At 38.4% G+C, this 24144-nt stretch overlaps 2 protein-coding genes and 1 pseudogene across 2 annotated transcripts; 2 read left to right on the top strand and 1 right to left on the bottom strand.

Moving 5' to 3' along the window:
* Positions 1-1259: 1259 nt before the first annotated feature.
* On the top strand, positions 1260-7076 carry LOC138018585 (E3 ubiquitin-protein ligase TRIM71-like). The gene has a single exon (XM_068865276.1). The coding sequence runs from the start codon at positions 2348-2350 to the stop codon at positions 4709-4711; it is 2364 nt and encodes a 787-aa protein (XP_068721377.1). The 5' UTR covers positions 1260-2347; the 3' UTR covers positions 4712-7076.
* Positions 7077-7567: 491 nt separating this feature from the next.
* Positions 7568-23024, bottom strand: LOC138018586 (malonyl-CoA-acyl carrier protein transacylase, mitochondrial-like). Its single transcript, XM_068865277.1, has 5 exons — positions 22616-23024; positions 21078-21189; positions 20683-20936; positions 18679-18857; positions 7568-8654 (listed from the first exon to the last, which is right to left on the bottom strand). Exons 1-5 carry the CDS (start codon positions 22925-22927, stop codon positions 8477-8479), a joined length of 1035 nt encoding a protein of 344 aa, XP_068721378.1. The 5' UTR covers positions 22928-23024; the 3' UTR covers positions 7568-8476.
* Positions 23025-23052: 28 nt separating this feature from the next.
* LOC138021345 (ankyrin repeat domain-containing protein 27-like) overlaps positions 23053-24144 on the top strand; it is a 51132-nt pseudogene continuing 50040 nt past the window's right edge.

Here is a 24144-nt window from a genome sequence, read left to right on the forward strand (position 1 = left end):
AAAATAGTTAAGAGTTTAGGACTGTCTAAGCTTCATTTATGATTATTTGTCAACTTAAACTTCCCAATGATAAGTTCCCCTTGAAAGATTTTGTGTACGATAAGAACAGATCCGAGATAAACATAAAGAAAAAAATGTTAGTTTTTTATGTCAATATCCGTTGCCCATTGCATGACCATTCCCTCACCTCACACCCGTTTGCTTTTCAATCTGGAGATCCCGAAAACAATAGACCAACAGGATCCAAGATCAAGAATCTCGAAGAAATCTTGAATTGGTGGTGATTTGTTTTATATATTGCTGGTTTGCGTGGTTAGTGGAAGGTAGGCATGCGAATACTTTAGGGCCAGTGAAAGTACAACAATCACTAACGGAAATTAACACCTAACATTGACCGGTGTTTTCCCTTCAATACAAAGAATCACAATACGAGTATCTCGCTTAACAATCATGGCAATTTTCACCTTGAACTAACTGACTAATTAATGTTATCGTAACCTTGAACTTTTCGCTTGATGGTATGTTTCTATCGAAGCCGGCCATGACTTTTTTTTTATCTAAAGTAACTACATGCTTTCTGTGCGTCTTGATTTTACGCCTTGCATCATTTAAACGCTCAGTTGATTCAATGAGGAGCTAGTTATATACCATTATACCCTAAACCCTTTAACTTAAAAATATATGAAAATGGTAACAATGAATTTCTAACTGACAAAGCTTCTTTCGCAGACCAAAACATAATACTTTATACCCTCAGAATTGGTTAAAAACACAAAAGAAGTGAACCTTGGCCAGGTGTTATCATGATCAAGATGTGCTATCAATTTGTCAACTTGCCTACATACCAGCTATTGTTCTCATATTCAAGTTGTCAACGGAATACCGAAAATATAAGTGACGACCTTGTGGTTTTAAGGCGGGCAAATAATCGTGGGTGAGAATTTTTTACGCAAATCAAATCCTTCAATAAAAAAAAACACACACACACACACACTGCAGCTCTAACTGGAATTTTCGTAAGATATGCCAGTTATTTGAATCAAATCCACCTCTTGCTTGAAACAGTAACTTTACTCAAAGGACAACGATGTGGTATTCTCTCTTTATCATTAAAGAACATGATCGACGTGAGTTTTACAACGTCACGTCCGCGCTTCCGGTCTCTAGTCACTGTATGCGTCATCAGTCTTGGAGCTGTTTTAAGAGCTTAAAATACACGAAAGACAAAGAAACCAGCACCAAAATGCAGTGATTATTTTTTTTTCTGCAAAGGATCTTACTGGACAAAAGAATTGCAAAGTTATTATAAAGGCTATTTGTATTTGCGGACAAGTTGAATCATTATCAATCTGTGTGGCTTACTCAACGTGCGTTCCACCCTCGGTGTCATGCCAACGTTGTCCAAGTTGACAGGGTTAGGTCAGATGAGCGATCAAAACACAGCGAAAACAAGCACTTGTATTTGCGAACAGTAAGGGGTCAGCCCTGCTTGATACGATCGGAGCATTTGTAATGTCAGAATCGCGCCTCTTGGAACCCGGTTCGTCTCAAAGTGTCAAAGTGCTCGCATTTGCATAAGGTTCGTGCACAAAAGGAACGGACCGAAATTCGCTCCTGTAATCATCGACCCATAACAACAGGAAACCACAGAAATGTTTACAGCGGAAACGATCCAAACGCTGGCCATTGGCCAAACTCAAGTGAACGTAATGAGAGGGCAAACGTGATATCATCATTTTTGAGTATTAATTGCAAACATGTAAGGTGATTTTCGTGTGGGTGATTTGCTATGCTTGACGACTTGCACGTCAAACCTCATTAGCTCTCATATAAATACGGTCAATGAATGTCATTGCCACACTGAATTGCGCAAAAAAAAGGGTGGACTGGCACCTCCACAAAATATCGATTGGCAAACACCTACGCAATCCAAGCTGATCGCGATTCTTGTCACGTTACGGTTTTGCGGACGTTTCGCTTGCTTGTATTCTGGTTCTCTTCAACTGGTAGAGTTCGTAAATGCGGGAATGTTATTGGTTAACACACGGTTAAACTGCGAGTTTGATTGACGGCTAAGTGGTGTTTCGAATGAAATGCATGGCAATGCAAGTTTTTTGGGAGCCACGCCTTCTCGAAAGCGTACATGGTACGTGATTGGTGGTTTTTAAAACCGGAACAAAGGCGGCTCAAAGGACCGTGTGTAAATGACAACGAATGAACACAAAGTCCTGAAAATAGTGATCATCGATGACATGTGCTTATTGAACGAAAATCATTCCATTGCTTAGATCGCCAAGAACACAATCATCGACAATACTGGGGCTTTTTCCCAGATTATACAGGTTCGATGCGATTATTCTGTAGCGGTGAAATGGCCGAGGGCTCGGAAAAGTTGGTTGGCTTGCCTGGGCAATGGAAGATGCCTTGCCCGATTTGTCAAAACGGCTTCGACGATCCAAAAGTTCTACCGTGTTTACATACATATTGTAAAAACTGCTTAACGAAAGCGGTTGAGAACGGCCGATTAAGTTGCCCAAAGTGTCGGCTAAACGTTCCTTTGTCAGAAGCAGGAATCGATGGTTTGCCCACAAACATCTTTAGCCGTAATATTCTTGATGTGCTTGTGCCCAGTCAAGAGAGCATTCAAACAAGATCTTGGATTCGAGCTGTGATTCAACACTGCAGTAACTGCGGCGAGGGATCAATGGTTACAGCTCGTTGCGTTGATTGTAGTGAATTTCTTTGCGATAGTTGTGTGCGAGCTCATCAGAGGGTTCGACTAACCAAAGATCATCGCATCGTCACCTTCATCGAAGAGGCAGCAATGTTGAGCAAAACAACCATTACTACTTCTCCTATTGGAGCTTTACCGACCACTTCTATTTCACCGGTGGCAACGATGGCCGATAAGAACTCTTCCGAGGACTTGATCCGCTGTGCTAAACACGAAACTGAATTTTTACGCTTGTACTGCGAAACGTGCTTCACTCCGGTTTGCAGGGAATGCACTTTCTCTGATCATCGAGGTCATAGCTTTCAGTACCTTCGCGAGGCCGTCCAATCTACCAAAGCGATCGTTGGAAAATTGATTGGAGACGCCAAAACGGAGATTGCTAAGCTAGAAGAGTCCGTCAATAATTCGCAGGCGATCGCCGAGCAAGTTGAGTACAGAGCGCAAACTGTTTCAAACGAGATCAGGCAAACTGTGCGCAGGCACATGGCTGCCCTCGAGGAACGAGAGAGAGAGCTTTTACGTCGTGTGGAGAAAGTGCGTCAAATCAAAGGCAAGTCATTACGCTTTCAGATTGATGAACTTAAGACTCACTTAAATAAAGTATTGGTTGTTTGTGAGGCGTCAGAGAGATCGGTAGAACATAGTTCAGATCCAGAATTACTGGCAACTAAAACACATTTGTCTGACACTCTAAATGAAATGAGACTGAAACGCGGTTTGCTTCAAGCACACGAAGATGACGCCATTTTATTTACACCTCCTGATCAAGCCTTACAAAATGCTATTAGCTCTTTGGGGATCGTTACAAGTAGTGCCTTTTCTCCTTATTCATGTGCGACTGGGGAAGGGCTGCGGCGCGGTATTCGCGGTAAGATGGCAATGTTTATAGTGCAAGCTAAAGATCACCAAGGCGAGAGTCGCTGCATTGGAGGGGATCCCTTGCGGGTTCAGATTCAAGGTCCCGATGGGTTTTTCTACCGTGCTGAAATCAGCGATCGTCAAAATGGAACTTACGCGGTTTCATACCGTCCACAAGTTATTGGCGAGCACGTAATTTCAGTGACTATTCGCGGCCGCCACATCACCGATTCTCCATTCAAGGTTGCAGTCATCAAAGGTCGCAATTACACTGGCGTGGGGCCAGTGGTTCGATTTTACGGCTCAGAAGGTGAGAGTGATGGTGAACTATGTCGCCCGTGGGGTGTTTGCTGCGACAAAGACGGCAATATAATTGTTGCTGATCGCAGCAACAACCGTATTCAAGTCTTCGATTGCTACGGGAAATTTCGTCTCAAGTTCGGATCTGCAGGCTCTAGGAATGGACAATTCGATCGACCGGCAGGGGTAACTTGTGACTGCGAGGGGCGAGTTATTGTTGCAGATAAAGACAATCATCGGATCCAAGTATTCAATGGTGATGGAACATTTATTCTGAAATTCGGCGAGAAAGGATGCAAGAACGGCCAGTTTAGCTACCCCTGGGATGTGGCCTGTAGCAATGAGGGGAACATCTTAGTTTCGGACACCCGGAATCACCGAGTCCAACTCTTCAATCGCGATGGCAAGTTCCTTGGCAAGTTTGGCTTCGAAGGAATCCACTGGAAAGAGTTTGACTCTCCCCGCGGCGTTGCATTCAATCATGAAGGCCATATGATCGTCACCGACTTCAACAATCATCGTCTTCTTGTGATCAGGGCCGATTTTCAGCACGCATGGTTTTTAGGAGTGGAAGGGAGCAAGAATTCCGAGTTCCTACGCCCACAAGGAGTCGCAGTTGATCAAGAGGGAAACATCATTGTAGCAGATTCAAAGAATCACCGAATCCAGATCTTTCAGCCTAATGGGAACTTTCTGTGCAAGTTTGGAACGCATGGTAGCTCGCCTGGCCAGCTCGATCGTCCTTCAGGTATCTGCGTTAGCAATGACGGGTTAATAGTAGTTGTAGACTTTGGAAACAATCGCATACAAGTGTTCTAAATCGAACGGTAAAACGCAGGAAGACGTGTAGCTGTATTTGCATTTTCGTTAGAGGCAGAATACGTGATATGAGACCCTTAAGCTGCTAACAATTTCATGCTCTGATGTTTGAAAACCCTTGCAATATTATAAGAGTGATTCATTCATAAATTCTGTAAAACACATGTTACGTGAACAAAATTTGCATGCTAAGGAAAATTACCTCCTATTTTTGCGCTTTCATTGCCAGAACAAGTTGTTTTCGATTTGTTCTATTGTTCAGCTTGATGGTTTCAAAGTATTTTGGCTGAAGCCGATCTTTCAGAACAACCCTGTTTCGGTGAGAGCTATTGTGTTGGCAGCTTGTACGCCTTCCTGTGGAAGTCTAATAGGTAGCAATACAGATAAAAGGCCAGTTGTGTTTAATTTCAATTCATAAGGCTAAAGTATTCCTAAAACAATTTGCAAATTTTGAGCGTGCTTTCTGAATAGACTTGTGTAATACGTTAAAGAAAATGTTGCAGAACATATCGTGCAGTTTTCCTTGCAGCTTCACAGGGTCATCTTCCAAGATCTTTGGACGTTGCCTGTTTTTCATCCTTTTGATGCCGGCCCTCGCAAATAATTGACTGGCTTTGTCGGAAAACGAAACTCACCCAAATGAGTGTCATTTTTGCCCTCTGGGCTTCACTTTTACCGCTGAAAGGAAAATCTAAGAGAGAATTTAATTTGGACATACATTCAAGCAATCGGACGCAGATCGTGTGAAAAAAAAAAGGTGTGAATATATCAGAGTCGCATTTCATTCTTATTTCTCTGCTGTTAAGGCTCGAAGAGTGTTTGGAATCTATTTCGAATTCGGTTTTTTGTGGTTACCTTTTGCCCTCTTGGTTTGAATTGGTCTTCTGTAAAACAGAAATTCAAGAATATTAAAATTTATGTCACGTTTGCTCGGAAAGCCACACCAACCATGTCTATTCCATGGAAAAACAGCCGTTTTTGCGGCTAATAATACCACTGAGATGTCGAAAGATTGTCATTGTTGTTCCGTGCTTGTTTAGAAAAGGATTTGGCGTAATTCGGAGAAGTTTCCCAAGGGAGGTATTTTCTGTTCTTTCAGAGAAAAGTGACTTGATTATTAAAGGTGTTGCCTGAAGCAACGTAGTTTACCGGGAAACATATTTCAACCAGAGAATTAATTTGGTTGACGAATTAAACGCGCAAAGCTACAATACAGAATTTTATGTGAAGTTTCAGCCTGCTGGGAATAAAATAGAACCCGTAATTTGCAATAAAACGCCACGTTTAGAATAGTCTACTTGCTGTGAAACAGAACATAATAGAATTTGCAAACGACAACGTGTCGTGTTTTCCCAGTCCAATTGAATCCACGAGATGGCTCTGTTTTTACCGAAGAAAGAAATATTCTAATCGCACATCGGTGCAAGAAATCGCCAAAAAAAGTCCCTTACATTCTCGACTAGTTCACCAAGTATAAGAGGTGTCAGTGAGATGTAAGAATCGGGCTTCAAGGAACGGATTGTTCTGGCTAATTTCTAGTTTACAATGTTTTGTTCAAGAATGCAAAGAGGATAAACTTCTTTCTTAGTGTTCCAAGGTATTGAAGAATTTCAGCTGTCAACAGACAACGGCAAAACTGTTTCTCGGACGCGCATTTAGCGAAACAATCAATTCCAATTTAATCCAAGTGCTTGAAGAAATTTACGATGAGACTAATATTTAGCAATATAATTTAATATCGTGTGCAGATGGCCGAAAAATCTAAATTATAATTTATGTTCCATGAATTTTCAGACTGATAGGCTACCAAATTAGTGGTTTAAATGATAATTATTGTTCTTGTTTCACGAAGTGAATGAAGGAAATACACATGCTTGAATATTTCTTGAAAATGATAATAGCTTTGCCTGCTTCCCTTTCGAAATTAAAGGTGATTCTTTGACGAAAAGTTACGCTTGATTCTTTTGATTCACAGCAGATCTTGTCTCCCATCCATAAGATTCAAAACTCTTTGCATCACACTTTTAGTAGAAGCAGCAACTCTTAAACAATGTTGAAAAGTTACACTTCGGTCATTTTCTTGTGAATTCAGGTTGATTATAATTTAATATAATTCTAGCAAAGCACACACAAAGTTTTCTTGCAATTCATGACATCCAACTTCAGAACAGCCATAATTTCTTTCACCTGTCGTATTTGCTCAGAATTTGTCAACTTTCAATGTAGAGTTTTCCGTGAACCCTCTGTTGATTAAATATTTCGTAGAACGTTCTTGGAGTACATTCTGTGTCAACAATAACTCAGTTTCTTCAACGCTTTTCAAACCTTGATCAAGGATATTGCAGTTGGATTGCAAGACTTCATTTGTGTGCATTACAGTGCATCGTTGCACAAAGCTTAAAATAAAGGCTGGTATGATAATAATAATTTAACGCATGATAGGCGCAATTGTTAGAAACTAATTTATTGAAGAATAAATTGAACAAATTTGAATTTGAAACGCTCTCTGTTTTGTTGAATTGATGGTTCTGGGGTTTGGCTCATTTATCCCTCTACTAGCTGCACATCGATTCTTAAGTCAAAACCCTTCAGCAAGTCTGTCTCGCATTGCCACAAGGTGACCTAACATTGTCCAATTAGAATTTAAATAAGGGGTTAAAGACGTTCGTTAAAGTGACTTAGTAGCTCCACTTTCTGTGCTTTAAAGATCAGCGCTTTCATGTACATTGGAACTCTAGAGTACAATGGGTTAAGTCCCACAAATCTCCATACTTCAGTGATCTGAGTATTATGTGAATTTACGTTACACATAACAGTGATCTGAGTATTAAGTCCTAGACATCAGAGACAAATCCCTTGAAGATGACAAGTTTGTATTTCATTTTTCTTTAGACTAAAACTTTAGGCAGAAAAACATAAATTGTGTCTAGTTTCAGGGCATTTCACATATACACTTGAATCAAAGATTATAATGAAGGTTCGACGAAATCAGTCAGACGATACCCCACTATCTAGTTGCGACCTGTGCATTTCAAGATCAAGATTGTTAAGTGGATGTCTTCTATACGCACCGCAGGTACTATCGTGGAAAATTTTGTCAATTTTCTGTAGCTAATAGTCAACTGTATGGTCCAGCAAGGCAACATTGTGTAATCTATTATTACATAGTGTGGCCTTGTTGAAGCATTGAAAAAGCAGTCATTATCAGACAGACATGAACCAAATTTGCACAGGAGTTTCCCATGCATCTCTGAGAATAGATACCCAAGAATCATATACTGTATTCCCACTTTTATCATCTGAGGAAGAAACCTTCATGAGTTGATGAACAATAACAATATTATTAGCAACAAGTAGCAAGACATGGTTCAAAGTGTCTAGACAATCATGGCTACTTGTCTAATTATGTGTTGTTCTAGTACTTGATAATCGCTTGCTAAATGTGGAATTTAAGCGGCTTCCTTGATCAAAGTTGTTTTGACTGTAACGTACCGGAAGTATTGCTTTGCTGTTGTGAAATACTTAAAATGGTACGACTTCCTAGATCAAGGAAAACTATAACTTTGTTTGCATCTCTCTATACTCAGACTACAATGCAGTATATTGCTTCAGGAGAAGGTTCCCTAAACTCTCATTTCCAACAGTCTCCAATTGAGGAGTAAAATCATCTGGTATGTATATATATATATATATACAAAACTATAAACATCCCATTTTCCATTTCAACAATTTCTTGAGTTAAACCAGCAGTCACAGAACCTTGCGTCATGTCTCCAGGTTTGTGAAGTTATTCAAAAGTGTTCTATCGATACGAGAAATCATGCTCCTCAACTGTTTTCCAGGGCCCACTTCATAGATAGCAGTGGCACCGTGTTGCTCCTTGAAGATGTTTTTGATGGTTTTTAGCCAATTTACAGGCTCTACCAACTGATGTACTAGCAAGCTGTAAGAAAATAAACAAAGCAATGCAAATGTTAACAAACCTATTATTTCTTAGATATAAAGTGCCTATCACTGCAACACACTTTTCCACTTTATTTATTCTCTGAAACCGTTTCGAATACGTTGTGTTTTTTTAAAAATATTTTGATTGAAATTTCACTTTTTATTGGCTTTGAAAGACGGGAAAAGTGGTCATACTTTGATCCAACGCTGTGCAATAAAGTGGAATGGGTTCAATACCCGGTTGACGTGGCCGACTGCTTTGCACTAAGATACTGTGATTCTTTGAAAACAGTGATGCAAGTTAAATTGTGACGCCATCCTGGTATCAAAACCCATTCCCCTTCAGTCTTCGGTTATGGATCAAAGTATGACCACTTTTCCTGTGTTTCAAAGCTGATAAAAAAGTGAAATTTCAATCAAAAGGTCCTAAAAAAAAAAACAATGTATTTTGTACAGGACAATATCAGAGGATAAATACAGTGGATAAGTGTGTTGAGGTACTTCAAGTTAAAAACATTATCCTTGTAAGATTCAATAATTTGACTTGAGATCCTTACCATAAAAAGTAAATGGCATGTGAATTTAAAACACAACGAAACTTTAAAAAAGAGTTCAACATTTTGCCATGCTTACATAGTAAAAGAGACACTGGAGCAAATAAAGAGCTTTTCCAAAATAACATTTATTAACGTAAAATGTAAAATTTATGTACTATTGGTTACCCAGTAATGTTTTTAATATTATTGATATAAACTTTGCTGACAGGCATAACCTTCACAGCAAGCTCTACTGTGAAATAAAATTCGGTATATAAATAAGTTTATCCTGAAAAAGAACGAGGAAACTCTGGTATAAACCAACACAGACATCAACAAAATAACCTAGGCAAGCTTGCTGCAGGTGAACTACTGTGACACTTAATATCACTGGCGGCATCGGAGAGTTATTCCAAGAGGTTAAGAAGAATGGAGGAAATAAAACAGAAAGGCAATTAACTGATCCCTCATTAAATTAACTTTTCTTAGAGGTCAACGGATGTCTCATGTGACAGATTCCAACTAACAAATTGGGACGTGTGAATTGAAGCTATACATGTACAACAAGGAATTTGCAAGGCATAGCAGACATTGCAAACTGACTGTAAAGGCTCTAAACATCTTTCTCTCTCTAAATGGCATTTTTCATACATCCTAGAAAGGGGTACAAAATTTAAATGGTTAAATGGTTAAGTCTGCAAGACAGAAATGAGAAAAATGCTATTAAACCCCTCTCCAGACCATATGACATTTGAATGGAACATGGTTGATTTTTTTCATGAGTAAAAGTTAATTTAGTACAGAGTGAAAATATTAGGATTTATGGATTCTGTATTTTTGCATAAATGAAATTTCTTAGCTTTCACACAGAACTAGTAGCAAGCATATAATTGTTAAAACATGATTGATGTTTTAAATAGTGGTCAGGCTTAGCACAAATTGACTGTCAACACAGACCTTGACTTCCTAAATCATAGGAGGTAACGGTAAATGTTTTAAAATGTAGAAACGTTCTCTGGTTAAAAAACGGTTAAAAAACGATCATAAGCTTTCGGCTATCAGTCTATAGCCTTTAATGAATGAAAAAATTGTAAGCGCGTAGACGGAATATATACGAAAAAGGGTGCGAAAAAATTCTTATAAAAATGTGATACAAAAAGAGGTGTGAAAAAGGAGTGAAAAATGATGTAAAAAAGAGACTAATTACAATAAAATGGAGTATTGCCTAGGCAACGGCTTAGAGTTATTTTCCGTGTCGAAAGTTTTTGCTGTATGTCATGATTCTAGTGTTTTTCGAACGCGGTAATTGCCTTTGTCAATAACACAAGCATCATCGAAGTCAATGGACTGCTTGTTTTGCAACGCATGGTTGGCAACGTTTGAGCCCTTTGTATAGTTCATCAAGTTTCGTTGGCGTTCCTTTTTTCGGGTTTGAAAGCATCTTCCGGTTTCTCCTATGTAGTTCCATGGACAGTCTTTGCATGGGATTTTATAAACAACATTGGATTGGAGATGTGGTGGTTGTCTGAACTTTGGAGACGGGAATTCTTGTTGAAGGGTTTTGAATGGTTTGTTAACAACGCGGATTTCATTTTTACGGAGTAATCTCGTGAGAGGCTCAGTTAGACCGCTGATGTAGGGGAGGCATGCAAAACCCTTGTGAGTATCAGATGGATCAACCCATTTGAAAAACATAGAGACCAATTCTTCTGGCGGAGGAACTGTAGGTGACGGTGGCTTCTTATTAAGAATGGTAGAAATGACGGACGATGGGTAGCCGTTAGCTTCTAACGCGGCTCTGACGTGGCTGGTTTCCCGTATTTTTCCTTCATGGCTGGTAGGAAGGCTAGATGCCCGAAACAAAAGGGTTGAGGCCGTGCTGATTTTGTGTTTTTTATCATGACGAGAAGAGAAATCCAGGTATCTGTCAGTATGGGTTGGTTTCCGATAAACATCAATGACAACAACACCATTTCTTCTGGAAACCAAAGTGTCAAGGAAGGCAATTTGAACATTGTTTTCAAGTTCAATAGTGAAAGAAATTTTAGGGTCGGATGCGTGTAAAGTATTGTGAAAGGAAGAGACAGCGTCCTTCTTGATAATTACGAAACTGTCATCAACATAACGTTTCCAGACCTTTGGTGGGACTGAAGAGGTACTTATAGCTTGCTCCTCGATCACTTCCATGCAGAGGTTGGCGACGATAGGGCTAACTGGGCTGCCCATAGCACAACCATGAATCTGCTTGTATATACAGTTATTATAAACAAAATAATTATTTTAAAGGATAAACTCCAGTAGAGAAATGATGTCATCAGTGTTGACACTTGTTCTGAGGTGTAATGTATTGTCATTGTTTAATTTGTCCCGAATGTATTCACAGGCTTTGTTCACTGGGATAGCTGTGAAAGGCGACACAACGTCAAATGAAACCATACCCTCGTCATCTGAAATTTCCATATTAGCCACTTCATTGGCGAACTGCGAGGACTTAAGGACAGAATATCCATTAAGGTTCTGGATCGGCGATAGAATATCCGAAAGGAACTTGGATGTATCATAGAGGGCAGAGCCAATGGAAGAAACAATCGGTCGAAGAGGGAAGCCCGGTTTATGGTGTTTAATGGAACCACAGATGTCGGGCGGGGAACCATCAGAAGAACGGAGTTTACGATGAATCAAATCATCAATCTTGTTTTGTCTTTTGAGATCGAGGAGTCTGTGGTTTAAATCCTTTTCAATTTTAGCGAATGGTGACTTGTCTACTGGACGGTAAGTGTCACGGTCACCGAGTAGAGCTTCCATTTTGGTGTCATAATCCATTTTGTCCATGACACCAAAATACAATACATTACACCTCAGAACAAGTCTCAACACTGATGACATCATTTCTCTACTGAAATAATTATTTTGTTTATAATAACTGTATATACAAGCAGATTCATGGTTGTGCTATGGGCAGCCCAGTTAGCCCTATCGTCGCCAACCTCTGCATGGAAGTGATCGAGGAACTAGCTATAAGTACCTCTTCAGTCCCACCAAAGGTTTGGAAACGTTATGTTGATGACAGTTTCGTGATCATCAAGAAGGACGCTGTCTCTTCCTTTCACAATACTCTTAACGCATCCGACCCCAAAATTTCTTTCACTATTGAACTTGAAAACAATGGTCAAATTGCCTTCCTTGACACTTTGGTTTCCAGAAGAAATGGTGTCGTTGTCATTGATGTTTATCGGAAACCAACCCATACTGACAGATACCTGGATTTCTCTTCTCATCATGATAAAAAACACAAAATCCGCACGGCCTCGACCCTTTTGTTTCAGGCATCTAGCCTTCCCACCAGCCATGAAGGAAAAATACGGGAAACCAGCCACGTCATAGCCGCGTTAGAAGCTAACGGCTACCCATCGTCCGTTATTTCCAGCATTCTTAATAAGAAACCACCGTCACCTACAGTTCCCCCGCCAGAAGAATTGGTCTCTATGTTTTTCAAATGGGTTGATCCATCTGATACTCATAAGGGTTTTGTATGCCTCCCCTACATCAGCGGCCTAACTGAGCCTCTCACGAGATTACTCCGTAAAAATGAAATCCGCGTTGTCAACAAACCATTCAAAACCCTCCAACAAGAATTCCCGTCTCCGAAGTTCAGAAAACCACCACATCTCCAATCCAATGTTGTTTATAAAATCCCATGCAAAGACTTTCCATGGAACTACATAGGAGAAACCGGAAGATGCTTTCAAACCTGAAAAAAGGAACATCAACGAAACTTTAAGAACTTTACAAAGGGCTCAAACGTTGCCAACCATGCATGGCAAAACAACCACTCCATTGACTTCGATGATGCTTGTGTTATTGACAAAGGCAATTACCACGTTCGAAAAACACTAGAATCATGGCATACAGCAAAAACTTTCGACGTGGAAAATAACTCTAAGCTGTTGCCTAGGCAATACTCCATTTTATTGTAATTAGTCTCTTTTTTACATCATTTTTCACTCCTTTTTCACACCTCTTTTTGTATCACATTTTTATAAGAATTTTTTCGCACCCTTTTTCGTATAATTTATATTCCGTCTACGCGCTTACAATTTTTTCATTCGTTAAAGGCTATAGACTGATAGCCGAAAGCTTATGATTCTTTATTAACCGTTTTTTAACCAGAGAACGTTTCTACATTTTAATATGTCTTATCCTGGTTACAGTTCTATTTTTACTGGTAAATGTTTTCTACGTGGCTTGAAAATAGCAATTCAAATTTGAATAGACAGGTGTTATGATATTAAAAGGAGAACTTGTCTCAGACTTGGTTGCATGTATAATTTAGTTTTAACTCACTTGATCCCTTCCAAAAACAAGATTGGTCACTATTGGGACTTAAGGGCTAAAATTAGTAATTTCTAGAGAGATCCATTTTTAAAATGAACCATAGCTACATGCACTGCTTTGAAGACATTATTACCTTTACTGTACTTGCAAAAATACTATTTTTGTAAGATGCTGAAGTGGCCTCTCATTCAAATCTTGTAGATGAGATTACCTAAATACAAGCAAGTGCAACTGCTAACATACCAAAAGGATATTTTACGGCACAATATTACATGTACCTTTTCACCTTAAAAAAGATTACAGGGGTTACCTTAAATATAAACATGCAATGTTTTAACTGAAAAGTTCCAAAATGGATTGATGACTCAGCCAAAGGAATAGTTGGCCTCCAGCACAATTATTGCATAATCATAGGTTCAAGCCCTCTTCAGGCCCAGATTATTTTCAAGAGATTATTACTCAGGTTCTCCCTCAACTGTGATGACCCATGGAACGTTAGAAACATAAGAAATGAGAGTTCTTCACGTTTAAAATATGAGCTTGATATTAACAGATATCATCAACTGATCATCCTTTCAAGTGGCTAGTATAATATTATTGATTACATCATCACAAAAATATCTTATTTTTTCCCTCTATGAATCAAGTTGTTAACACCTATGCTGTCAAAGAGGAACAAAAACCAAAAAGAATTCATTCCCTGCTCTATACAGATAACAAAATATAGAAAAAATGTCACTGGTGTTGACTTCTACATGTACTTGCATGTTCAAGAAATATTGTTCCTGAAGGTCAAGAGTGTATGAACAATATCAGGGCAGCAATTGATGGAGGATTATGAAATGTGCCTCAATGGCTTTTGCCAGTTTGTTTTTAAACTTAAAGTGAATAGGTAACAAGGGAGAAATGCAAATGAAGAAATCAGTGAGCAATCTTTGATATTTTGTTAACAATCAGAGGGAAGTTTGCTTGAGTGGTTTTGTTGTTTTAGAGGTTACAGATTACAATAATGTTAAGCAATGAGATGAATCAATAGGACAATAAAATGCAAGAACTTGACAGTTGATAAAAGTAAAAAAGCATACATAAGAAGCATACTAAGAACCTTTTTGTAACAACAATCACGCCGAGATTAATCAAAATTTTAAAAACAAGCTAAGAACATGCCTGGCTGAGAGTCAGTTAAGAACACCTTTATTGTGCTCATTTGTTTTTTTTTTTTGTGAGTATAAAAACCTGGAATTTAAGAACCTGTTAGGCTAAAAAATTTCATTTTAGAGCTACCTTACATAAGAACCAGGTTAGCCTAAAAAATTAAACAAGTTCTTATTTTAGGGGACAAATTGAACTTCACAGATCTTGTTCAACCTTCATAAGTCTGTGTCCTCATCAAAGGAAATCAGTCATACCATATCATAGAGTACAGCTGTAGATATCTTTTGTGGAAATAAGAACCAATTTAAGAACCTAGATAGCCTAAACTACCGTAAATACCAGTTTTATAAGAACCTATTTAGCCTAACTTAGAAAAATCTAGGTTCTTACAATTATGCTGGTGTTTACCTTAGTACAAATAGAGGTAAAGAATGTAAGGCTTTAGTCTAACAAGACAATATTAACTCAAATACTTACATGTATGGTTGTTTTTAACATTAACAAAGTGGTTTTGTTATTGCATAATACAATGAAGAACAACTAGTTTGTAGTCAAACTTACTATACCACACAACCTTAAGAACATGTTAGCGTAAGATGGCCAAAATGGTAAGAGTGTTTTCAGGTTTTTTAAAAAAAAAGAACATTCAGCCTGTGCCTCAAAATGAGACGTTGGTATAAAAAAAGAGTGTATTGCTCCTAAACACAAATTACCTTTTCTTAAATTTGCAAAGTCCTCTTTCAATAGTGTTTGATAATATCACCAATCACAGTATGTTTCCTACACTTTGTGCAGTGTGAATGTAAAGAGTTTCACACTCATAGCACAAGTATTAGAAATTATAAAATGCCAAACAAGGAGGAAAAAAAATAGTGTCCCAGAGATGATCGGCGATACTACACACCAAAACATCTAAATAAGATATACTTATTTCCCTTCCTAAAGGGTGTCTGGGGGAATGCCATTTTTTAAAAAGGATGCCACATCACTGTTAAAATTAACTTAAATCTTAGGTTTTAAAAAATCTGTCTTCCATTACTTCAATTTAGGGAAAAAGTAAGCCGACTTATCTGAAAGAAGTAAAGCTGATGCTCTTTGTCAGCTGTTGGTACTTATCAAAACCATTGAGGTGAGTGGGTGTCTTGAAAACAAAGACCCCCAAGACTCGCAAACGAAGCAAGTAACCCAAAACCCTCAATTTGGCTAACCCTAGGCCTAAAGTTGGTTTTTAGGCCTAAGGTTAGCCAAATTGAGGGTTTTGGGTTACTTTCTTTCCTGAGCTTCCAGGCATATAGCCTCCATACCTTCAAACGAGTTACCAGGTTTCATGTTTTAAGGGAGTTAACTTGACAAGAAAATCTACCACTGAAAATTCACTGTAAAATGTGACCACTCAGCTTGAATTTGCCGATGAGCCATAATGGCCATAAAGTTTATAAAGCATCTTAAAATTATCAAGATAATTAATGGCTCAAAAAATCACAGAGGAATTGCTCACAGGTGGTCTGTTATTGCTCAAAATGTTCACAAAGTCATAAAGATTTTTTTTTAATGGTTTAATAACAAAATGATTGACTTATTCCAAAATCACTACATCTTTTATTGCATGTCTCCATATTTTAGCACACAATTTGATTCAAAACAAGGAGGTAATGGACAGCTGGCTTAGAGCCTGCCATACTTTCACCTTTTGGCTTCTGTTGCTTAAAAATTGGAAAGTAAGTTGTGATTTGAAAGATATATTATATAACATAAATGTACCTCTGAGGTATAGCAGAGGTTAAGGGCTCAAGTCATGTTCCAGCCTGACTTTTCAGGCTCTCCTTCCGTTAAGTATCGTTCGTAACTTCAATGACTTTCTTTTTGTTAATTAACTAACTTGACCGTTTGCCTCGTTTTTTTGGGTAGATTTTCATATCTTTCAAGAACTCATTTTCAGAAATTTTTTTAACATTATTGAATCCTGATTTTTTTACGAGCGCAAATTCCAACAACTCAAGCTTGCACAATGTCTTTTTCTTACGTCATGCTCGATATATGGATGCATTTGGCGAAGTGGGGGACTAATGCGAACGATACATGTAGGTGAAGAAATAGTCTAGACTGCCTTCCCTTTTAGCATTTGTAAAAAAAACAGGATTCAATATTTAAAAATTTTCTGAAAATGAGTTCTTGAAAGATATGAAAATCTACCAAAAAAAAAAAACAAATTGAAGGGTAAGGGGCACTTTAATATGCTCTTTTCAGCAGTTCAAAGATAAACAGTCCTCCAATAATGAATAAAGTAATACTATGAGCTCTATTTAATTGACAACTTGGGCAGTGACAGGGCACTAATTGGAGATACTGTACGAAAATCAAATCAGCTCAGGTCAAATCATAGGCGGAGTACCCAGCAGGAAAAAACCTCTTGGAACAGAGTAGAGAACCCAACCTCATTCCCAGGGTCTCTCTTCTCTGCCTCCATTGTCGTTGAACGACAAAAGAGGCAGAGAAGAGAGACCTTGGGAACGAAGTTGTAGAGAACAAACAAACTCAACCCATGTGTGACAGTAAGTCTGAGAGTTGAACCCCGGCCACAATGATAGGGGGCGAGTCATTCCCTTCTTCGTAGTACCGTAAACACCCGTGCCTTTTTTCCAAAAATTGTTGCAAGAAATTGGGGGTGTGGCTTATCTGCGGGAACATTTGAAAAAGGCTGCTTCCGGTGTCCAGTTTTCCATCTTTGCGTCTGATCTAATGTTTTTGTTGTAATGCAAAAATCTATGGAAAAACTGTGTTAAATGAAGAACTTCCTGTCAACAAATACCAGAAAAAGATCAATCATATGTCAAAGTTGGTAGAAACAATGTTCATTATATTTAAGTGATAAAATTGTGGGTAAGGCTTTGAAGTATTTTCTGTAGCAATTATGTTAATAGTGAGTTTACCTTCGATGAACAGTGGATGAAGAAGACCTCTGATTCTTTTGATTTCTTTCAAAAAAACTTTTTTTCCAAAAATTGACCTGCTAAATTCAGGGTGTGGCTTATCTGCGGGTGTTTACGGTATAGCCTCTGCATAATGTTATTCACATCCTGTATGGTTTTGTTTACAAACTCACAAAATGAACAGCTCCAAATTGGCTTGATACTAGCTCGATAGGTAGAGCACTTTATCACTATTGCAGAGGTTATGGGTTTAAGTCCTGTTCCCAAGCCTGAATTTTTGAGGCTTTCCTTTCAAAACTGCAATGATTTGAAAACTCTAAAAGTGCTTTGATTTATCCAAAGCATTAGCACCAAAATCCACTCTTTGAACCACCACTACCTCACAGATCTCTTACAAACAGTTTTCATACATATCAGTTTGAAGCTTTAAGTTTATTTACTCTGAAATAACAGGTAACATTTTTATTCTATTTCTACACTCAGTTGTTGTTGGCTCAGCAATACATGATTGTATCTCTGCTGTGAGATGATAAGGCAAATGTGTCAGCATAAATTATTTACTTGCCTAGTTAGGAGAATGATTGGTAAAGGTAAAGTCTGCTACAAGCCTAGAAGGCCCATCAGGCTGGCGCTTATCTCCGTTTTCTGTAGCATGAAGCAATTAGGAGTATTTCTCCTCCCCCCTGGATGGGATGCCAGTCCATCGCAGGGTTACCCCCAGCATTAAATTCGCCGGTACCCATTTATACACCTGGGTAAAGAGAGGCACCGTGAGATTAAAGTGTTTTGCCCAAGAACACAACACAATATGTCCCCGGCCAGGACCCGAACCCAGACCACTCGATCCGGAGTCGAGCACACTGACCACGAGGCCACCGCGCCTCCAGTTCGGAGAATGAATAACAATTATTAATTACCTAGTTAGGACAAGGAATTCATGTTTTGATCTTGGGAACGAAAGTGTCAATTTGTTCATTTCAGTTTACAGTGTCCCCAATTAGTGCTCCAGCGCTAGAAGACTAGACACTTAAATAAAGTTCCTTTCCTTTCCTTTTATTTGTTTTACCTTTTTATGACACCAGGAGAAGTAAATGGTGTACAGCTTGTCCCAGAATACACAGTACACTTAGGTGTCTGAATACACACAGATTCCAACACTTCTCTGAGGGGGGCTTGTGCAGGCTTCATGAGCTCTGTATGAAATGCACCACTTACTGGGATGAGCTGAGCTCTCTTGATACAATGCTAAAGAGAAAACAAAAATTATTCCAAAATAAATATCTTTTTATAAAGGTTGATAGCATTTGTAGTAAATCAGATGGGCATTTCTTCCTTTAAAGCAATTATCACTCTGAGAAGGATTAGCAACATACAATCTTAAAATCTCATCTCAGTGACCAAAGTAAATCTCTCAGATTCAATTGGTATTATTTTGCCGCAAGAGGAGATAGAATTAGAAATGCACAGGTCACAACTGAAAAATTCATCACTTCCTTTCCTAAAGGGACACAGTCAGCTATTGCACATGTGCCCTGAACACCATAATTTTAGATACTTTCTCGTTCAAGTTAGGAAAGGCTCATTGCTTTGTGGATGACAGAAAGACAACCTTCTTAAATCTCATCACAGTAACTGAGGGAATACTGCTCAAGGCAAACTTTAACAAGCTGTCCAGGTTAGCCTAGTCCCCTTTCAAAACACCTTAGTCCCTTAAAAAAACGCCCTTGCAGGGTTTTTAGTAGTAGGCGGAGAATGAACAACCCGCATGCTTTCCGAGGGCCAAAAGCACGGTCTTGTATGGGGGTCCGGGGGCATCTTTCTTCAGGAAAAGTTTGAAATTTGGGCCTCTTAGAATGCATTTCCTGCATTCTGCATGAATAATTATTAGGCTATTTGAACAGGACACTGGTCAATATCATTAAATTTTTTATTCAGAGAGAGTACATGAATTAACTTTTTTTTTGAAATTCTGTTTAAGGCTCCTTTGCATTCTATACAGCTGCGTGCAATGTATTTCATCTGTCGTGACCGAAAAGACTTTTCGCAGATGTTGTATTGTCACACTTGAAATGTAGTTAACAAATCAGGCAGCAAATTAAAATTATACCAAGTACTGGACTGCTGGACTGGTGCCTCAAAAACATGTGTGCTTGATCCTCGCATGGACAGAAAAACAGAAATCGCCAACAAAATTACTCAGAATTCAGGCATCTCTTTTGCTTTCCATGAACAAAACTTTGTCGATCCAAGGCTCATGTTCTGTGCAAATGTTTCTCATAAAATGTGGGGTAATTTTTTAAGCAAAAGTAGGCAGCAAGTTCATGTGCAATAGCTGGTGAGTTTCACCGGCACCCGGTTCTTATTGAAAACCCTGCTCTTGCACTGAGATAAGAATGTCCCATACCGGGGTACATGAAAAGCAGGCTGAATTTTAAGTACTTTAATGAGGATTACAAGACCACAAGTCCTTGCCCTTTTTGTATCAAGGTCTGAAATGATAAAATCAAAAGCCAGGCAAAAGCCTCAGGCAGTGGTTTCACTATTAAGTAAGCAAAGACAGCCAATAAAAAGCGTCAGCTACTTTATTCAGAGAAGTTGGCTACTTTTTTCCCAGAACAGAAGTAATTAACCCCTTGACTCCTGGGAGTAATTTTTCACTCTGTCTAATGGCAGATGATTTTACTCATCAACTGGTGGTGTCCTAGGGCAGCTCTGAAAGGTCAGTGGGTTAACCAGTCAAGAACTATGTCCCCTCCATTAAATACAGATTCTTTCAAACATAAGGTTAAAGTATACCGTAATTCATTAGCAAAATGACAACATGTACAGTTGTTTACTCTAATCAAACTAGCTGACAACTTTATATTTTATTGAAACCCCTGCTATGGCTCTTTTCCAAAGCAAGTGAACCATTAACTTAATGTGATGTTTATCAATTTAACACTGAAAACTAATGACAACAAGAACATTACATTTAATCTCGGTTTAAAAAGAAGCTGAAAGTGAACTTGGAATTCAATTTATTCAATGGTCACCAAGAATGTAACTTTGTCATGTTGGGCACTTGTACCTTTGCCTTTCCAAACTCCAGGATATACTCTACAGATGATGCATCACCACCTATGACCCATCCTCCAGGAAATAGATAGTTTGCTATGCTGGCGACTGGCTTCTGTGTCCCATTGCTTGATGAAAAGTCCATTGCAGCATCACAAAGCTCCATCACATTGACCTCTTTATGACCAATTACCGACACCATGCCACTGGGGTATTGATCAGAAGCTTCTTGCATGGCTCGTGCACGGACTTGTACTACCTTTAGACCTAACCAGAGAAAGCCAAGAGTTCATAAATTTGTACTTTGCAGATAATAAAATTAGAAAATTTTACAATAATTATTATTATAATTATTATTTCATTAAGAATTAAGCAAGTTACAGGAGGATATTTTCATAAGAGCCATACCATCTTCAAAAGAAAGTGCTCCAGAAAATATTAAAGCTGAGATCTCTCCAACGCTAAACCCAGCAGTAACTGTTGTGCATGCGTCAAGTTCATTCAACCAATCAGGCAATCCCTAAAGCAAAGTTTCAAAATGTCTACTAGTAACATAAGAATGGATTTACCAGTACGTACTTCAAGTGAATTACTTGTTAACTGGATTTCATCATGGCAGCCGCGTTAATATCTCGCTTTAAGCATTTTATAAACTTACAAATTATTGCCTTTAATTAAATATATCAACCCTTATCCAAGGCATTTCAACCCTCTTATGTTGGTGATTATAAGTTATGCCTTGTTAGCTTTGGATTTTACAAAAAGAAAACTACAAAAATTTGAGAATGCAAAATACATATCTTAGTAAACTCCAATGCTCTGAGTTTTGTGGAGCAGGAGTTGATGAGGTGGTGAGAGCACTAATTGCACCTTCCACCAAATCTCCATGTTTGGGTATCTGGGTGTATCAAAACCACTTTAAATAAAAACTACCTAACTGCAATAGTCATTTTTTTTTCACAACAGTCATCATGATCTGGCTATTTTTAACTCTCCTCTTGCTACTAGGAGTAATCATTGATTATGAAGTACAATCATGGAGATGAAATTTGGGTTCTGTAATAGTTGAGGGAGTATATAAGGTTTCCGTCCTAGTAAAAATCCTTCGAAGATGAGCATAATGCTTAATACTTACATATCAATACATGAGTCAACCCTGAGGAAATAGGCATTAAGAATCCTATATGAAATGCTAGTAGAAGAAACTTTACTACACTACTATGAAAACCATGAGGTAGTCTTTAGATATCCGCTTTACAATGCTCAGATTACTATGAAAACCACGAGGTGCACGATAGTCTGCGCATCTGCCATATGACATAATTCAAAATGGCACAGAAAATGCAGACGGTTGAAAAATCTCAAAAGAGGTCACCCTTGAAACCACAGGATACCCAAGATTATGAACTGCGTTCTCTCTTGTCAAACGCAATAATTATCTTCACTTTTGAAAACGCTGGGAAAATTAAAGATCTCACAAAGGCTCTTAAGAAAAATGAGAGGATTAAGCAAAGGCATTTTAGAGCACAGCAAATCAACCAGAAGTGGACTTTTCATATTGTTGCTCAGTGGTTTAACCCAAACTTTTTAACAAAATGAATAATCAGACTAGGCAACATTGGATTTTCCTAAAAATTCAAATTTTAATAAATTTTTCTCATAGCACATTTCAGTAAAGAGATTTCATGGGATTTTCCAAATTTTATAAGGTATTTTAAGTCTTGGCGGCCTTTAGCAACGCTTTGAACCGTTACCATGGCAACAATTTGAGCCTTGCAGGCATATAATATTTTTAAAAAATGCTTGACTATGATGTTGGATAAATATCAAAACGTTGCCGTACTGAAAGGATCGACAGTGTTGTAATCTTTTTACTTGTGGAAAACCCTTAACAGTTAAAGAAAATAAAACAACTTGTTCATCCTTGCCTTGGCGGGAAAACGTACCTTAATGTTTTTCGCATAAAAATTCTGCAGTGCTGCTAATGAGGCCACAACAACAGCAGGCTGACAATTTTGTGTCTTGTTAAGGTCCTCCACAGGTCCCTCAAGGCACAAGCGCAACAAATCATAGCCTAAAATCTCACGAGCCTTCTCAAATAGACGCAGAGCGGTCGGTTCTCTGAGCATATGTTTGCACATTCCGACACTCTGAGATCCTTGCCCGGGAAAGAAAAAGCACGTGGTGAAACTGCGTTTAAATTGTCCTCCACACCTCTTTACAAAATAGTGTAGAACGCTTTGTTTTAGATGGCACATATTCTAATGAAATTCCGAAACTCTTTCTAAAATTGTCAAAATTCGTGTCGAAAGCCGCCATTTATCTATGTGAGCCTCAAATTGAACAGCGGTTGATGAAGTTAATATATGCGTATTTGCCTGTGGATTTGAATCAAAAATGGCGGACGACGTAAATATTGAAGGTTCCGGCTACGACGAGAATTTGTGCGAAAATCCTTTCTTTAAGTACATAGAAACTAAGCAGAAACAACTATACGACGAGGCAGCTACAAAGAGGTGGACGGTGAGTCTGGCTTATCTTTTTCACATTGTTGAGATGAAGATCAGCAGAACATTTGTTTTCAGTGACTCAGCTTTTAATTTCCTGGTTTTTTTCCATCTAAAATATCTTGCCTCTTCTTCTTGTATTCATGTATGGCAATCTTAAAATCTGACTTTTGTGTTTGTGCCTTGAAATTTAACTTCAATGAAGGTATAATTATATCAGACCTCGGTAAAAGGCATAATAATTGTAAGGTGCCTGGCAATTAATATACATGTACATTGTATCATGCAGGAGAAGTTTGTCAAGTCGGTAGCCGGTCGTTCCGCCCCAGAGTCGATCAGCCCCACGTATTATTGCGTCTAAGCACTCATTTTAACGATTATTAGCTAGCCTAAGCATCCATTTCAATGATTAGGTTTAAGCACTGATTTAAGGACGGTGGCTACTAAGTAAAGATATTTTTTCCCCGGTATGTGATTATGCAGGAAATGTAGATCTTAACAAGTGTTCTTGAAATCCAAAAAGAAAATTGGGGGTAACCACGCATTTTTCAAAGATAATTGATGAATAATATTTGTAAAAAGCTTTAAAATACAATTAGCAATGTATGGGCGTTCTTTCTCAAATTGAAGCTTAATTGTATCTCTCAAAAATGCATGGTTACCCCCAATTTTCATTTTGGATACCAAGGACACTTGCTAAGATCTACTTTCTCCAGATAGTTTAAAACCGCGCAAAAATATCCCTGTAGTAGTAAGCATCACGGAGAGGAAATGCGAGTATCTCGAGATGCGGAGAACGTATGCGCAATGACAATAGAAGGTACCGTGGACCTTAAGTGATGAAAAATTGGGATTGGGGTTGGTTACATTTAGCTATCATTTAAGGGTTGTCAGAATACTGTAGGGCAGAACGACCTGTATTCATGCAGTCACAATCCATGACATGTTATTTGTTACGTGTAGTTGAC

This window comes from Montipora capricornis, chromosome 10 (genome assembly GCF_036669925.1).
Source record: "Montipora capricornis isolate CH-2021 chromosome 10, ASM3666992v2, whole genome shotgun sequence".
NCBI classification, from domain to species: Eukaryota; Metazoa; Cnidaria; class Anthozoa; order Scleractinia; family Acroporidae; genus Montipora; species Montipora capricornis.

Bases quoted from the DNA above. Each gene is read 5' to 3' on its own strand.
- LOC138018585 (XM_068865276.1), top strand. From the start codon at position 2,348: ATGCGATTATTCTGTAGCGGTGAAATGGCCGAGGGCTCGGAAAAGTTG.
- LOC138018586 (XM_068865277.1), bottom strand. From the start codon at position 22,927: ATGTGCCATCTAAAACAAAGCGTTCTACACTATTTTGTAAAGAGGTGT. The intron at 21,190-22,615 runs GTACGTTTTCCC...ACTTTGCTTTAG, and splicing joins TTTATGCGAAAAACATTAAG to GGATTGCCTGATTGGTTGAA. The intron at 20,937-21,077 runs GTATGGCTCTTA...TTCTCTGGTTAG, and splicing joins AGCACTTTCTTTTGAAGATG to GTCTAAAGGTAGTACAAGTC.